We start from the raw sequence: 16,141 nt of genomic DNA, 5'->3' as shown, positions 1-16,141 counted from the left end.
TAATGAAATGATGCAATTCGATAAAGTGAGACTCTCATTTCACTTCCTAAACCACTTAAGAGAACTTTAACCTAAGCATCCCCAAACTAAAATCTAATAACTTGCTGGTGATTTAGGGCTCCTAATGAGTCTAAACATCTTTTAATTCCAGCAAACTTATTCTTAAATCCCATCACTCTTCTCTCTCTAAAACTCATCCTAAATTGCAAAAATTTACTCAATTCCATTTCAAATATGAAATTTATTATTCTAATGTTATTCTAAACTCATTAGCACCAAGTATTTAACCAAAAAATCTTCAAGAAAAACACAAAATTAAAGCGCTATCTATGAGTGAAATTGATGTGAACAAAGGAAAAGATGAAAGATGGTGAAACCATGATTTCAAAAACTGAAATTAATTGTAATGAATTAAATGTGGAGTTTTACTTACTTTGCCGAAATCAAATGTTTGTATTCAAGAAAAACAGAAAACATGTTTACCTTACTAATATTGAGTGATTAAAAATCAAGAATGAAATTGTTTGAGAGAAAATGTTTTCAAACAATTCATGAAAATGAATAGAAAATAATTGCTGGCTATAACAAATCTCACCTATTACTCTATTTGCTCTCATGCCCTTGGGCTGATAACCATTTTAAGACATTACTCCTTTCCAATTTTGTTTCTCACTCTGAAGACATTTGCCCCACTAATTTTTATTTCCTTACCACAACTAATTTTCTTAATCATAACTAAATTAATCACTAATAATGAATTAGAAAATAAATCTGGAAACCTTTTGAAATGTCTCGAATACTAATTCTGACACAAATTCATTTTTTGACCGTACGATGTTAATTATTAAATGATTAGGGAATTATAATTTGAATTGCATGCACGATAACTGATCAGACTATCAGAAAATAAAATCATGCTAGACTCAAGTGCTTTTAATCTGCTATATATATATATATATATATATATATATATGTTTAATCTGTTTCTTTTAGAATAGAAAACAAGGCCGGTAGAGAGAGAGAGAGAGAATATTTAAGCAAAAACAGAGATAGAAATAACTAGCTAGCTTGGATAAAAAATAAAATATTAGAAAACACGAGAGGGAAAATAAATGCATCATTCACATGCAAATTGTACACTACTTTTTGAGGAGAAAAAGTGGAAAACAAACCAACTTCAAAGTTGCGAAACTCGGATGAAAAGGATTGCTGTTTTTCTCTCTCTGCATGCAGCGGGTCTCCCATTCACACTCACTACATTGTAAATCAACTCTAACCCTTTGATCCTTTTACAGCAATACATAGAGGTTGTAGGTATTAGGGTGTAATCACCAAGTTTAAATTACAATTTTGTAATAAAATTTGAATAATGTACAACACTAATATTTCATTTTAGAAAAGAAACAAACCTCTATTCTAAACAAAACCAGAAATATACATTTTCCGGGGTGGTTGTTTTGGCGAAGGTGAGTTTTGGTCCCCTTTAATCAAGTTGGTCTCCATGTGTAACAGTTGTGTCTTTGTAAACGGGAATGAATGCCTTAGGCTTAGCATGAAAAGCTGAAGCAACAGTAATTACGGCTCAATATGATTATTAAATGTAGAATACTCTTTTTCATTCATTTATGTTCACCTCCAAACTCACCCATGGAAAATCCGGTGAGAAGTACATCAACTTTTGTATTTATATTCCTTATTCATCATCCATTTATTTTTTGTTAAATAAGAATATTTTTGTCATTAATCTTTATTTGTTTGCCTTCATCTTTTCTTAACTTGTTCCTTTGTGTTTATTAAAATTTTAAAATTTGTTCATCTTTATTTGTTTGAATTATATTTACCAAGAATATAATCATGGAAATATTTATCAACAATATAATTCAACAAATTTGTAAAGAGCAAAAATATGTTCCTGAAAGGTTAACAAATCACAAATAAATATGTTTCTCATTTTAAATATAAATTAATAAATTGCTACGATTCAATTATTTATAATTGCTATACACTTTTGTGTTGGATTGATTTTTTTTGTGTAAATTTATATATAAAAAAGTTAAATATTTAAATATACTTTTTAAGCCTCTACACATTTTATTCATGAAATTTAGTCCATTTAATTTCTAAATTTAAAATTTAAGTTTAATTGTTATCACCTTTAAATTCTTTTATTAAATTTATTGGTGTAATATCTTGAAATTAAAATATTAATAACTTAGTGTGATATTTTGTAACGATAAAAATAGTATTTAAATTATTAATTAAAATTTTTCTTAAAATACTGACCGAAATCTCATCAATATAAAATACTTTTTAGTTGTAATGTGATATTAACATTTTAATTAAAATAATCAATAATATTATCTAAATACACATTAAAATTCAATTTTTAATATAGTACAAGAGTAAAACTAAAATTTAATAAAATAAAGGAAGGCAAACCAAAAGTAGCGTTAAGTGGTAGGGCTGTTGGGACCTTACTTTTATGTACTGTTATATAACAGTATAGATAATATTAATTATATAACAATCCTGGAACACAAGAGTTTTAAACCCAACTCTAGACATTTTATTAAACAACTCATTACATACTGTTTTTCTATTGGTACTATTATTTTTACAAATATAAAAAGCATTTATAAATATTAAATAATAAAATTGAATAAATTTCAAATATAAAATATTCATAAAAATAAAATTTTGATTAAAATGATAAAAATATATATATATATATATTAAAAATATTGGTAGCATAAATTTAAATATCACCTTATGTAAATTTTAAGATATCAAAAATTAAAAATAAAATACTCATTAATTAAAATATTATTTAATTAGCCTCACAAATACAATCATTAGACAACACATAATCTCAAAATAAACAAGTAAAAATCTATTTTATAAATTAAACAATAAAATTATTTTATTCTATGCATATTCAACAAGCCTAAAATAAATAATTTTAATTTTTAAAACCACACCATATTCCAATGGGTATGCACTGGTACCAATTGTAACAATCGAAATTTGTATCAAAATGGAACTCAAAATTTGATGTTCCGATTTATTAAAAATTTGATGTTCCGATTTATTATTCCGGCGGATATGAGTGACACCGGAACAATACCAACTATCATGATAATATTCATAAAAAAAAATTGTTTATATTGATTTCGCTTAATAAATTAATTTTAAAATGCTTTCCATTTATTCCATTTAATAAAGAAACATAAATTAATTTATAAATTTATTAGCGAAATGAATATAAACGACTGTTGAGGTGCAGAACTGTTGGTTTCTTTTTTTCCCTCTTACCCTGGAACAGAAGGTGGTGGTGGAATTGATTATCAAAATGCCCAAGAATGGGGGTGGGACCGCCTGCAATGACTGACGGACATGATGGGACCGCTCATAATCGCACGGCTATAATTTTTCAGTGAGGGGAGGAGGTTGGAACTTTTGCTGACAACTGGATGCCACGTGCCAGATCAATGAGGCTGCAAATAGAGGCACGTTGCCACGTGGGAACCCACGGAAAGGGACCATGATAGCTGGCCACCATTTACCTCACCCTTCCCTTCACCATAATAATATCACTTATTTGGGTTCTATTTTGAATTTCCATGGACGATGAAATTAATTTGTATGATTAAATGATAAAAATTAATATTTTTAAGTAAAATTTAAATTTTGAGTGTTGTATTTTAAAAAGGAAATAATGTTTTTTAATTTCAAATTCAGTCAAAGTTTAAGAACATTATTAAATATTTAAAATTAGATTATTAATTTTTAGATATAAAAATATGAGCATAATTAAAAATGACAATAGAACAAGAAAAGGTAAAAATTTGTCAAATACATCATCTTCCTTCCACAACTATCATGTTTTGCTTTATTATCGATTTTATTTTACGGTGGATGTATAATTTTAAAATTATCATTATTTTTATAAATATTAAATACATTTATTTTATTCACGCCTCATCTCACTTCAATTTTTTATTATTTAAATACATATGGTTTTTATGACATTTTATATATTTTATCATTCTAACAATTATATATAAGTAAAATAATAATTTTTATAATAAAATAAGATAAAATAAATAAACAATTATTAGAACCATTCGATAGACAGTTTTAACCCGCCACTAACAAACAACACCTTACACAAAATCCCCAACATAAGAGAGCAGAGCAGTGCAATGCAGCATATCAAATTTTCTATACATATAATATGGCTTTGATTATGGTTTTGAATTATGACAAGTTTCACCCAATAGAAACTGCCAGCCCACGGTCTCTCTGATTATAAACCGCAAACACATCAATTTTCTTATCTTATTAATATTTTGAAGTGTAAATGTAATAATATTTAACATTTGAATGCAAGCACTTGATAGGATAGGAGGTAACTGTTCTACTGTTACCATACCATGCATGCAGTGGTGAATTTCTGCAAATAGAAAATAACGGTCCAATTTGCATAGCATAAGCAAACACGGAACATCCATGGAAGTGACCGCCCCATTCTAAAAGTCATTAAAAAAAACCAAATCAAACATTGGAATCATCATCGGGTGTTCATGTAACTCCCCGGACACTTTCTGGCTTTGTCTACAACATTTTCTCTATTTATATATCTACAACTTTGAGTTTCTTCATCAATTTACTTCCTTTTCACTATTTGTAATACCCTATATATCTCGTTATTTTCAGCCTGCATTTTAGTCAATCCAATTCCAATGGCTGCTTTTGCTTCAATCTCCGCATCTTCATTGCCCGCCCCTGCTACAATTCCTTTTGCCAAAGGATCTATTTCTCAGCACAAAAGCTTCACCACCATTGTAAGCGATTTACCCCTTTTTGTAATAAAAAAAAAAAAAAAAACTACAATGTGAATAGAAAGGCAGATTGAACCGACCAATGAGGTCTCGGTTTAATGACAAAATAAAAACTTTGGGACTTTTCTACCTATGTAAATAATACTGGCTCATCATGTGTAGATCTCATCCAACCAAGTTTTTATTGCAGGGATGTCCAGTAGTATGTAATGGATTGAAACTTATTCCAAAGACTCAATTCTCCAAGGAGAGAAACAAATTTTCGACTCGATCTAGCTGCTTTAAGACACCAGTTTCATGCTCTCTTGTAAGAAACTTGTAGACCATGTCTTCGTTTCGGTTTTTTTTCTTATTACAATTGTCTTTAGTACATGAAATCGTCATTAAGCTCATTGTATTCTTACATATTGGATTCCACTAGGCTCAACCTGAGACATTGAAAACCGTCCAAAATACCATTGCCAAGCAATTGTCAATTGATGCGAGCACAGTGACTCCTGATACTAAATTTGCTGATCTAGGAGCTGATTCACTTGACACGGTGCGTTACACCTTTTACAAGACATATCACATTTGGGGTTTTTTTTTTTTTTTTTTTTTTTTTGTTAACCCTTTCAGTTTCTTACATCATGAGCATAATATCCTGGTTCATTCCTTATGTTTTGTTTGATGTCAAATTCATTTCAGGTGGAGATAATGATGGCGTTGGAGGAACAATTTGGAGTTTCAGTCGGAGAAGGCGGAGCTGAGAACATCGCAACTGTCCAAGATGCCGCAGACTTGATTGAGAAAGTGAAAGCTGCTGCTGCATAGGCCACTTACAAGAATACCAGAACTTCTTTTATTTTAGTTCTATAAATGCCACCAAAGATAAAATCATAAATTACAGTAATCGATTTTCCTTTTCTTTCCTACAAGGTGTGGCACTATTTTTCTTTCCTTTTGCTTAACCAAGAGGGCAATTTTTGTAACAGGGTGGGTCTTAAATTGTAGCCTGTCACTTGTCTCTTTGTTCTTATTCTGTTTCATGCAAAAGCAAGAACGAAAACAATAAAGTCAATGAATAAATGCATGAATCAACTTGAGCTTTGTTTTCAGATATGCAACTTACAGCTTCTTCCGGTGAGAATCCGGTTAAAATATGGCTGAAAAATGAAACTTACAACTAATATAAGGAGATCATTATCTAAGCAACAAAGATAAGACTTTGGTAACCCCCATTTGCAGGGTGTATTGTTCCGTCTCTTTTCAAAACAAGAAAACATGTAATAAGAAAGTTTATTGAGCCTATCCTAAAATGTTTGGCAGGTTTTGCAACCAAGCTAGGGCTGTAATTGATGGCTAATGCAATGACACTCTCAAGAGGAATACCATCATCTGAAAGGCCCTTATCTAAAATATACATACAATGGTCAACGGTAGCACAAAAACATGGTTAGGCTTATTTGATAAGAGAGCATCAGTCACTTAACAGCATGTATATTGAAGAAATACACCAGAAAAAAGCATGAAGAAAATACCAATAAACAAGAAAGATTCAAACTTAAAACGTATTTTGCCAACTAACAAATAAGCCTCATTCATTTAAAGGATCATAGCCTCTTTGGAACCCAAAAGTTTAGAAAAATAGCTGTTAAAGAGGGTGATAATCCAAGCAAAAAGGAAAGTATTTATCATACACCAGTATATATGCACTCAGAAATAACATTTACAAGCTACATAACCATGTATATTCAAATAGAGAAAAGTATTTGCCCATTGATTTGATGGATTCGGAAGAGACCTACAACCAATTCGGCTAATGAAATTCATATTATGTACATTCAAGCAAGAAATGTATATCAGATAAAAGAAGCTCTCAGGGGCCCATTTTATATTCTTTTTTGATCCATTTGTAGTCTAAAGTTCAATTCCTACTTTTCTTTTGTTGGTACATATGAAAGCTCATTCAGCTTGGCTATACACATGCAACTATCTAATTTTTAATTCCTTGGACCTCAATAATCTCATAAATTATATTTTCAATAAACTGTGTGCCCGCACAGAATCAACTTACCATCGAATTTTGGCAGTTACTCTTCAAAACGTCTGAACCAATCAGAAATTGTTCTTGAGAGCACTTTAGTTTCACTCAGTGAAAGAGTCTTAAATCCCTGAGCAATAGCATCTGCCGGAGTGTATACATATCCTGCTTGCCATTTTGGTTCCTGATCAGGCAGAGTAAATTTAACATATTCAAGATGCGTACCGTTATGAACATGGAAACTCAATGTAGCCATGCTCGCCACAGCCAGATGTATAGAGAAAGTGAGGGACAGGGGTGAACAAGGGAGGCAGAAAGAAATAAACATGTCATACCGGCACACACGGTGTTATATGGTTGCCACTTAATTGGACCTTTTCTAGCGTCCCAGCAATAGACTCCACGCGAGGCTTCAATGTCTCTTCAAGGAGATCAGTTTCATCAATTGTGTCAAAGTTGAACTTCACCTAAAAAGAGATGTAGGTTAGCAAGAATAAACACAATAGCAACCTACAAAATCTAATTAACCAAATAGAATGCACAAAATGTATACCAGAAGTGTATGTTGGACATTGTATTTGTTCTTGCAACATTCACGGTTCTCAGAAGGTGTTGGCTTGAACTCTGATATCCCTTGTGTGACCTAAAGGAAACAAGATTACAAAGTGAAAGTAAAAAATTAATGTCCACCTGTCCAGGGGAATCTCACTAGCATCAAAGGAGCAATAGAGGGAAATTGGTCTAATCAAACTAGCAAATCACCACTATCCTCACTTTTGTGTTACATTTGCTCAATCATCCACTAGAAATGTCTAAACACAATAAGTTGAAACCGCATGGCAGAGAGAAGAAAGAACCAATTACAGTGCACAATAGACTTGGTCACTTCATGTAGTACCTCAGACAACTTTGTAAAAGACAGATACATACCTGACCAAAAACGGAGGGTAACTGATCCACAAAATTGGTGAACGAGACTAAGGCTTCTTGGTCTCTTTCAGGTATCATTGCTCCAGCAGTGTCAATAAACATCTTCCACGCATCATCTGCAGCGTTTGCAATGAAAAATTACATCCAAAAAATCTCATATTATTTATGCATACAAAAGGATAATGTGTTTGCTAACAATGCACACGCATTATAAAATCATGCTGTATTTTGAATAGTCATTGTTATACAACAGGGGAAGACATCAAGTCTATGATTCCAAAAGAAAAAAATTATCACAGTATAGCACCAAATTTATTAGCAAGCCAAAAGTCGCTAAGCAAGAGTTAGAATGTAATTTACCTGAAGCACTCCTAGCCATTGAATACATTGGAGATGTTTCTACCATTGGCATCATCTGCCTAACTAGAGGACCCAACTGCAAAGTATTATCACCAGTTTTACCATTACACAGTTCATTAGACAAACATGCCAGAGCAAGAACTAACAAGTTTCATACAGGCTCTCAGAGTGCAAACTTATAAACAACATCAAACAGCTCTGGAAGATGAAGTATCAATAATAAGCAAAAACATGAGAGGCTTAATAGAACATTACCAATAATTTTAGTTGATCCCAAGAAAATAAGCCTCATTAACAACACTTTTTTGCTAATACTTTACCAAAAAAATTTCGTTTCTAGTAGCTTTTACCTGACAAAAGTTAATAACAGCCATCATCTTTTATGCATGCAATTTATTAACCAACTCAACACATATAGTATTAACCCTAATAAAGGAATAAGCATCTGACCAAAAATCATTTGGTTATAAGAGGAGCCCAAGTACTTAATAGGTGTGACAACATAACAACCCCCCCTCCCCAAAAAAAAAATGTATAGCTCACAGGGCCTACATGTGGACAACCTCACATCAGGCTTTGGTAGGTAGAAAAGCATAACAAACTTGGACTCTGATACCATGTTAAGCATCCAATCTAAAACCCTTTGTTAATAGGAGAAGCCCAATTTTGATAGATGTGAGATAACACCACTTAACAACAACAACAAAAAACTAATAAATTTGGGCAAGTCTACCAAATGTTACCTTCAATTTAAGCTTAGAACCTTCTTTATTCACATAATGGTTAACATGCAAAAGAAATGGTATCAGAAGCGACAAGAACAACATACCAGTGCAATTCTACTAACAGGTTAGGCATGGAGATTAAACATATGCCCTAAGGTAACCGTAATCAATATTTGCTGCCTTTCATAAAATAAAGACTATTACCTGCTCAAAGTATGGCACCGCCTCTGTTGCTGACTTGTTGTTGTATGAGATTATGGCATTAGCCTTCCACAAGAGATAACATTCTTTGTCACACTCCAGGAACTATTGAACCTAATAATAAATTGCACTATCTAAAACTTCATAATTTTACATTTTGCCTACAAAAACTAAATTGTAAAATCAACTTCTTCAAAACTGCAACCAACAAAGAAGCTTCAAAAACCGGAAAAAGAAAAACCAAACCTTTGGTATCTTCTCAGAGAAATAACTGCCCGTGAGTACTTGAAGAAGAGCACCATTGCTGCAATTATCATATAATTAAAATAATATTATTTCTTAAGCATAAAAAAAATTACAACCACTTAGAAACACTTACCTGTGACCCACAGAGAAAAGTGGAAGAATAACAAGATCAGCAGGAGTAAGATTAGCATCTGGATATCCAAAAGCAAGAATGTTGTCCAAGCAAGCATTAAACCTCTCATACACTTGTTTAGTAGCTTGTTCATGATCAAATGTCACATTGTATGGCACTGATATAATTAAAAATCCTTCCTTGGCCAAAAGCTCAATCAAGTAACTTAAAAAAAAAAAAAAACCAAATCAGCAAAAAGGACCTTATTTTGATTCCACCATGGAAACGAGAAAAACGAGGTACCTGTAAGTAACTTCGGGGACAGCTCCAAGGAAAGCACCTCCTAAGAACTTGATGATAGCACGTGGTTTCTTGTTTCCGGATGGGGGTATGATCAAACAAGAATCCAACCTCTTGTAAAACCTGTTAGAGATGTTACTATTGGCACCTGAGGTAGAGGTAGAGTTGTTAATGAAACCAAAGCTGCTTCCTTGGCAAATAAAGGCATTGGAAAACGGGGGTGGAAGCAGAGAGTGAAGGCTCAGAAACTTGGTTCTTTTAGGAAGCTTGTAAGAGCGGGAAGTGGAGGTTGTGAGATTCTTGGGACAAAGCAAGTTCAGCTGTGCGCCAGAGATGAAAGACGTGGCTAACTCCATGGGTGTGATTTGTGGAGACAAAATCTGAAAAGAAGCACTTTGCGGGCAAATCACTAAAACTTTTGGTTGAGAAGGAGGAAACTTGAATATATGCTGATAGTTAAGCCACGAATCACACCATTCAGGTTTAGAGACTTGGGCTGGAAATGGCCAGAGTTTGGTGAATCCATATCTTATTATATCCAAACTTCACCCACTCTTACAACTATAACATTTTTAGGTTTTCTTATACTTGATTTAAAGAGTGTAATTTTTCTTAATTTCATAACACTAGTGTTAAAAGAATATCTAGGCAAAATAATTCAAATTTCTAGCTTTCAATCCCATTTTATAAGGGTTTTTTTCCTTAAATCGAGTTCTGCAACATCCTTCAGTTAAATTCACCCAAAATATATTTTTTTTAATTTTATAACAGATTTTATATGTTTCAACTAGAAATTTTTACGACTTTTTAAGATTTTATAACATCTTAATTATTTTTACATATTTTAATTATATCTTTTTATTTGAATTAATGTCACAATTACTTTCAAATATACAATGTAGTACTTATACAAAAATATCTCATTTCACACTTGTATCGTTCTGCCATATATAAATGTACCCAGATTTTTATTATCATTTAATTTACACATTAACTTGGCAGCAATAGATAAATGAATGCCACATATTATTATACCATTGGTTTTGGATTTCAAATTTTTTTTTCCCGTCCAATTTTCAACAGGTAAGTTGTATTTCTTGTTCTTTTTTCTTTTTTGGATGTTTTAATATTTTATTAGGTAAAAATAAAATAATAGAAAAATATCAAATAATTTAATCTACAGTCATATTCAAAACCCAAAACCAATCTACCACATTATATATTACATGATACATATTACATGAAAGTTCAAAGGTAAACTTTGAAGTTTAATTTTATAAAATTTATAGTATGTGATTTATTTAGTCTTGTAAATTTTCATTTAAAATTTCAAGACAAATGGAATCAATTGTGATTGTTTTGGAAGTCAGATGCAAGAATTGAAATTTTAAATAAAATTAAGTTCAAGACTGGTTGACAAAACCAGAGACAAAAATGAGATAAAAGTCGAAGCAAGCAAAAAAAAAAAAAAAAGGTCACTACCTTGTTGACATCCCTAAAGGCCATTTAAATAAAAGTGAAACATTGAATATCTGTAGGTCGATTGAGTTTTTAGTCAATTAGTATTAATATTGTTGTCAGTACAAAAAGTTATAAATTCGAGTATATTAAAACATATTATTCTTCCATTTAAGGGTTGGAAAAAGACTATAAATAATTCTAAGTATTCTAAAAAAAAACAGATATAATAATAATCTATAATAAAATTATTATTAAAAAAAAACATTCAAAACCTGCAGAGCTTGTAACCCAAGTAAATAACCAGAGCTCAAGTGAACAAACTAAAGACATTATCCCGAGGAAAGTTTTGAATTTAATCTCTTTATTTTTTTTCAATTTAAAATATGTAAATCAAGACTACTAAAATTTTTATTTTTTATTAAATTCAAGTACATTATAAATAAATAAATATTTTTTAATATTCAAAATATCATACTAATAAATTTAACAAAAGAACTTTAACCATATTAACAATTAAATAAAATTTTGAAATCTAAAATAACAAAAGATTAAATTTTAAAAAGAAAAAGGAGTAAAGGGATTTGGAATGTGTTATAACTCGAGAAAAAATTGAAAAAAAAAATAAAGGGCGGCCAAAAATACCCACAATGTTTCTTTTTTTGTGTAGATGTTTCAAAACTATAGATGTTGTACATCCAAACTTCTTGAAAGATAACCGAAAAAGTATAATGAAGAAAAAAATGCCAACACTCATTATTTTACTTGAAATACCCGTCTCCAACACATAGATTAGGTATAAGAATATGACCTCCTCTAAATACATAGCTAACTTTAGAAATATCTAACCATATCATATCAACACTCACATCACATCTGAGACTCAATGCGAATAACATAGTTCTCAAGTCCACCCGGTATTGAGCCAAGAGAAGCCAATAAACTCATTAATCATATATATGGGTTCTTAATTTATTAAAGACAGAAATGTTTAGAGTCAACTGTTATTCCTCTTACATTGATGAGATTATCCTAATCTATCAGAATAAAACCTACAACAGTTCCTCCATTTGCTTTAGAAAGCAACAAGCAGCATTCGTATAGGATACAAAAGGCTCTGCTTCATCCAAACTACCAGCTAGAAATGCAGTCTTGTATAAACCAAGTAAAATTTTTGTACCAACTAGTACAGGTCGGTACGCACTGGTACAAGCTGGAATTGATCGAATCAGGCTAAAATACACCAAAATCATCAAAATGCACTGAAATTTTGACCGAAACCGAACATAAACTACTTGGTACCAATTTAGGACTGGAACAGTACGTACTGGCCGGTACTGGCCGTTACGGTACCGACTACCATGGTATAAACTACTAGCTTGTTTGGAAATTATAAGAGCATCAAAGAGCTAGAGGCAATGTATAACTATTTATCATGGATCATAGCAACGATATTACCACATCTCGACTCCATACCATGTCAAACCCGTAGACCTATAGCATGTCCTCGGCAAGCAGCTTAATACTGAAACCAAAGGAAAAAGAAAAAAACAAGAGAAACCCGCAATCTATGATAGAGGTGAGCTAAAAAGGTAACCATATAATATGTTAAAAAAATCAGTATCTTTATTACACCACTTAGTCACATGTATAAATACAATAATGAAATATCATTAAAATTGAGTATAAATCCAATAAGACCAGTCATCTACACATACATGTATTCACCACCACGAACAGCATTTGCAGCACCTTTTCTCTCTTCTTCGGCCTCCTTTTCCCGCTCCTTCCAGCTCTCATAATCATGGTCATCTGTTTGCAGCTCGTATCTACAAATTGGGCAAGAATTGTGTTCATCCTGCCACAAAAAACCATTGAATATAAGACACAGATAATCCACAATCGCATTTAATCCTCCATCACTAATAAAATAAAATCAAGCACTATTAATTACCAGCCATGGCTTTAAACAAGGAGGATGGAATGTGTGCTTGCACGGCAATTCTTGCATGTTATCACCAACAAGAAGGTTCTCCTTGCATATTGCACATTCAGCATCAGATCCAAGCTTAGCCAGGATTTCTTCTGTGAGAGTAATTACTGGAAGCTTTGCGACAACTTCTTTACTAGCTGGTGGGACTCTTCGAACACCACCCTCATTCTCAAGTATCTTGAAAACAAAGATTAATCCATTCACATGAGTTTCAAATTCTAATCAACTTCTATAAACCAATGTATACTCAACTAGCAGATCGCAGAAAAAGAACCTCTGGTATAACACTATCAAGATGATCAATGAGCTGTTCAAGCACATTGGCAGCATTTTCCACTGTGTTAACATTTGTGGCCGAACCCTGAGAAGATTCGGCAGCCGCAGCAGAAGCAAAAGCATTCATGAGATTTGATTGGACCAACCATTGAGGTTGTGGTGGTTCAGGATCCACGGTAAGATGTCCCTCAAATAGATAACCTTTTGGGCAAAACAAAACAGAAATCACTTTAAACATTTCAATGTTCCTGAACATACTTCAAAACTATGTTACTCGAACTTGAATATGAAGGTCGGATACTGACATGAATAAGGTTAGATTTTTCTGTGTATATTTGTAGGATCCTTGTATATCACATCCGTTCTTAAACAAAAATAAAGAAGTCCATGCAAGAAAAAAGCAAAGGATTGTTTTGGAAACAAACCTCTGTTGGCGGAAGATTCAGATGATTGGACGGGGTTTTCGATTTCATTCAAGTGTTGCTTAGCCTGAGAAATGCAATTCCTTAGATGACTCTTTTCAGAAGTATCAGAGACAAGGGGTTCCAAGAGTTCGAAAAGGCGTAAACCGGCAAGCCAGAAACCGGGTGCGGTGTATCTGGTCTTCAAAATGGTAGCAACACGGCAAACAATGGAATAAAACTGAACGACGAAAAAAGATAGCAGGTAAAAATTCAATTACCGCTTTAAATTGGAAGAGAGAAAAGATGAATAAAGAAAAGGGGATCTCACCGATTTGCGAAGGGAGGGAGAAGCTGAAGGATAATGGAGTTTAAGAAGGGAATTGATGGAGGAAACTGCCTCCTCGAATCTCTGTTTCTTTCCAAGCTGTTTCTGTAATTCCTCTAATTGTTGCTTCAAGCTTCCATCTGAACAAGAAGAAGACCCCATTCTTTCAACTCTGCAATCAAATTCTTAAAAAAATTTCCGATTATTGAATCTCGTTACTTATTTTATATGTTGGGGGTTTAGAGAATTCTTATTCGAATTTTGTTTTTAAGAGCAGATTTCTTGGCGAGGGGGATAACGAGGGTGTCGGCCGTGGACCAGTCGGTCCGGTTCAATCTTATACGGGCGAATGCCCGGATCTGGAGTGATTTGAAATGACTTAGTGTGTCTATGATAAATTTAAAATTAAGACCAACAGATATAAAATTTAAATTTATTGAAAGTTAATATTTTTATTGATTTATGAAATAATTAAATAAAAAGAGGTTAATGTTTATTTTAATAAGTTTTATGACTTGAATTTTTAAGACGGTGTAACTTTAATATTTTGGTCATAACTTGAGTTACAAACTTCAGTTTTGGGCCTATAATATACCAATTTAAAAGAAATTGAAAAATATAAATAAAGTTATTTCACGACTAAGCTTAAGAATGCCATAAAGATGTTCGAAAAAAGCCTAAAAGCCTAACGCAAAAATTGCCTAAAAGCCTAGAAAAAATTGTTATTTAATTAATGGCACATTTATATTTTCTCTATTATATTATTTTTGTCTTATAAATAAATATTATTAAGTTAAGATTTGTGAGATACCTAGCCGTTCTTAATTTTATATTGTCTATTTTTATTTTATAGGTTTCTAAACTCTCTTTTCTAATTGAAGTAATATTCAAAGTTTGATTGTACGAATTTATGAGATTGAATTGTTTTTAATCTTTCCCTACTCTTTAGTATTTGAATGCCCTTTGGTTTAATTACAATTGTTCAAGTTTGTTAAATATCATACCAATATTTGATAGCTTAGATCGATTCCTTTCTCAATTAAATAATTAGTCGATTGATTGATTTCTAATATTTGTGACGACTACATGATTATTTGTGTAGTGTAAGCATGCGATCTAACTTAAATAAACTATGATTGTGCACTTGTTGGTTAGAATTGAGTTTCTTTCATTCTTAAAGTTATTGATAAATTAAATTTATAGAATTATTTATAAATAAAGAAAGCAATTAATGACGATTGTCTTGATTATTAAGAAAGTTAGAAAAGATTAGGTTACTTGGCGATTGTCGGTGCCTATATTATTAAAGAACATTGAAATTGATCTTGCATCAATGGTCAAACTCTCAAATCAAACGAAGAATTTACTTTGACTAGAACTTCTAATTGATTTTTCTCAAAATTTTAATTATATTATAAACAAAAATAATAGACAAAAGAAGGATATGAGAATACGAGGATTTCTATTGCATTCTATACTTTTTCATTATACTTACAAGTAGTATACTCCACTATATATATAGGGAGATTAGACTTTCCATGTTCTAATACATAAATAAGAAAAAGTGGTTACAATGAGATGAATAGTTTAAAGGAAGATAAAGGTTAAAGATTAAAGAATATGAAAGGTGGAAGGTCAAAGGAGATGAAAGATGAAATGTTGAACATCCATTAAATAACATTCATAACACTCCCCCTTGGATGTTCAACCTTGCATCTTCCATCTTTCATCTCCCTTAACCTTCCACCTTCCACCTTTCATCTTCTTTAACCTTTAACCTTCCATCTTCCTTATGTTGGGAAATGTGCTCATTTGTAGTAAATATGTAATTGTTTTCTATTTATTTGAACGATTAATAATTACATAAATTTAATTTCACATTTCACTATTATTTCTTTCGTATTTTCTATCTTTTTTATTTTGCATGCATAGTGAAATTGTGACAAG

At 31.8% G+C, this 16,141-nt stretch overlaps 3 protein-coding genes across 4 annotated transcripts; 1 reads left to right on the top strand and 2 right to left on the bottom strand.

The window, feature by feature from the left end:
- Positions 1-4,496: 4,496 nt before the first annotated feature.
- LOC108484165 (acyl carrier protein 1, chloroplastic-like) lies at positions 4,497-5,938 on the top strand. The gene is made up of 4 exons (XM_053029221.1): positions 4,497-4,844; positions 5,032-5,148; positions 5,263-5,382; positions 5,529-5,938. The coding sequence occupies exons 1-4, from the start codon at positions 4,743-4,745 to the stop codon at positions 5,652-5,654; spliced, it is 465 nt and encodes a 154-aa protein (XP_052885181.1). The 5' UTR covers positions 4,497-4,742; the 3' UTR covers positions 5,655-5,938.
- A 635-nt stretch (positions 5,939-6,573) lies between these two features.
- On the bottom strand, positions 6,574-10,297 carry LOC108484164 (uncharacterized). 2 transcript variants are annotated; one of them, XM_053029220.1, is made up of 10 exons: positions 9,742-10,297; positions 9,460-9,663; positions 9,327-9,384; positions 9,084-9,146; positions 8,155-8,230; positions 7,795-7,910; positions 7,418-7,507; positions 7,200-7,331; positions 6,898-7,048; positions 6,574-6,624 (listed from the first exon to the last, which is right to left on the bottom strand). In XM_053029220.1, the coding sequence occupies exons 1-9, from the start codon at positions 10,092-10,094 to the stop codon at positions 6,914-6,916; spliced, it is 1,227 nt and encodes a 408-aa protein (XP_052885180.1). In that variant the 5' UTR covers positions 10,095-10,297; the 3' UTR covers positions 6,574-6,624; positions 6,898-6,913. The 2 variants fall into 2 exon arrangements, with proteins under 2 accessions (XP_052885180.1, XP_017643344.1); XM_017787855.2 differs by having other exon boundaries at positions 6,574-7,048.
- A 2,505-nt stretch (positions 10,298-12,802) lies between these two features.
- Positions 12,803-14,583, bottom strand: LOC108484383 (E3 ubiquitin-protein ligase AIP2). Its single transcript, XM_017788154.2, has 5 exons — positions 14,198-14,583; positions 13,891-14,107; positions 13,464-13,666; positions 13,151-13,366; positions 12,803-13,054 (listed from the first exon to the last, which is right to left on the bottom strand). The coding sequence occupies exons 1-5, from the start codon at positions 14,354-14,356 to the stop codon at positions 12,905-12,907; spliced, it is 945 nt and encodes a 314-aa protein (XP_017643643.1). The 5' UTR covers positions 14,357-14,583; the 3' UTR covers positions 12,803-12,904.
- Positions 14,584-16,141: the final 1,558 nt, after the last annotated feature.

Source organism: Gossypium arboreum, chromosome 6 (genome assembly GCF_025698485.1).
Source record: "Gossypium arboreum isolate Shixiya-1 chromosome 6, ASM2569848v2, whole genome shotgun sequence".
Classification (NCBI taxonomy): Eukaryota; Viridiplantae; Streptophyta; class Magnoliopsida; order Malvales; family Malvaceae; genus Gossypium; species Gossypium arboreum.
The sequence above is the reverse complement of the archived record's forward strand: the minus strand, read 5'-3'. Positions and strand labels throughout refer to the sequence as shown.

Excerpts from the sequence above, each read along its gene's own strand:
- LOC108484383 (XM_017788154.2), bottom strand. The coding sequence starts at position 14,356 with ATGGGGTCTTCTTCTTGTTCAGATGGAAGCTTGAAGCAACAATTAGAG. Across the intron at positions 14,108-14,197 it reads CTCCCTCCCTTCGCAAATCG|TTTTATTCCATTGTTTGCCG; the intron begins GTGAGATCCCCT and ends TTCGTCGTTCAG. Across the intron at positions 13,055-13,150 it reads CTTGTTTAAAGCCATGGCTG|GATGAACACAATTCTTGCCC; the intron begins GTAATTAATAGT and ends TTTTTGTGGCAG.
- LOC108484165 (XM_053029221.1), top strand. The coding sequence starts at position 4,743 with ATGGCTGCTTTTGCTTCAATCTCCGCATCTTCATTGCCCGCCCCTGCT. Across the intron at positions 4,845-5,031 it reads ACAAAAGCTTCACCACCATT|GGATGTCCAGTAGTATGTAA; the intron begins GTAAGCGATTTA and ends TTTTTATTGCAG. Across the intron at positions 5,149-5,262 it reads CACCAGTTTCATGCTCTCTT|GCTCAACCTGAGACATTGAA; the intron begins GTAAGAAACTTG and ends GGATTCCACTAG.
- LOC108484164 (XM_017787855.2), bottom strand. The coding sequence starts at position 10,094 with ATGGAGTTAGCCACGTCTTTCATCTCTGGCGCACAGCTGAACTTGCTT. Across the intron at positions 9,385-9,459 it reads CTTTTCTCTGTGGGTCACAG|CAATGGTGCTCTTCTTCAAG; the intron begins GTAAGTGTTTCT and ends TGATAATTGCAG. Across the intron at positions 9,147-9,326 it reads TCTCTGAGAAGATACCAAAG|GCTAATGCCATAATCTCATA; the intron begins GTTTGGTTTTTC and ends CTCTTGTGGAAG.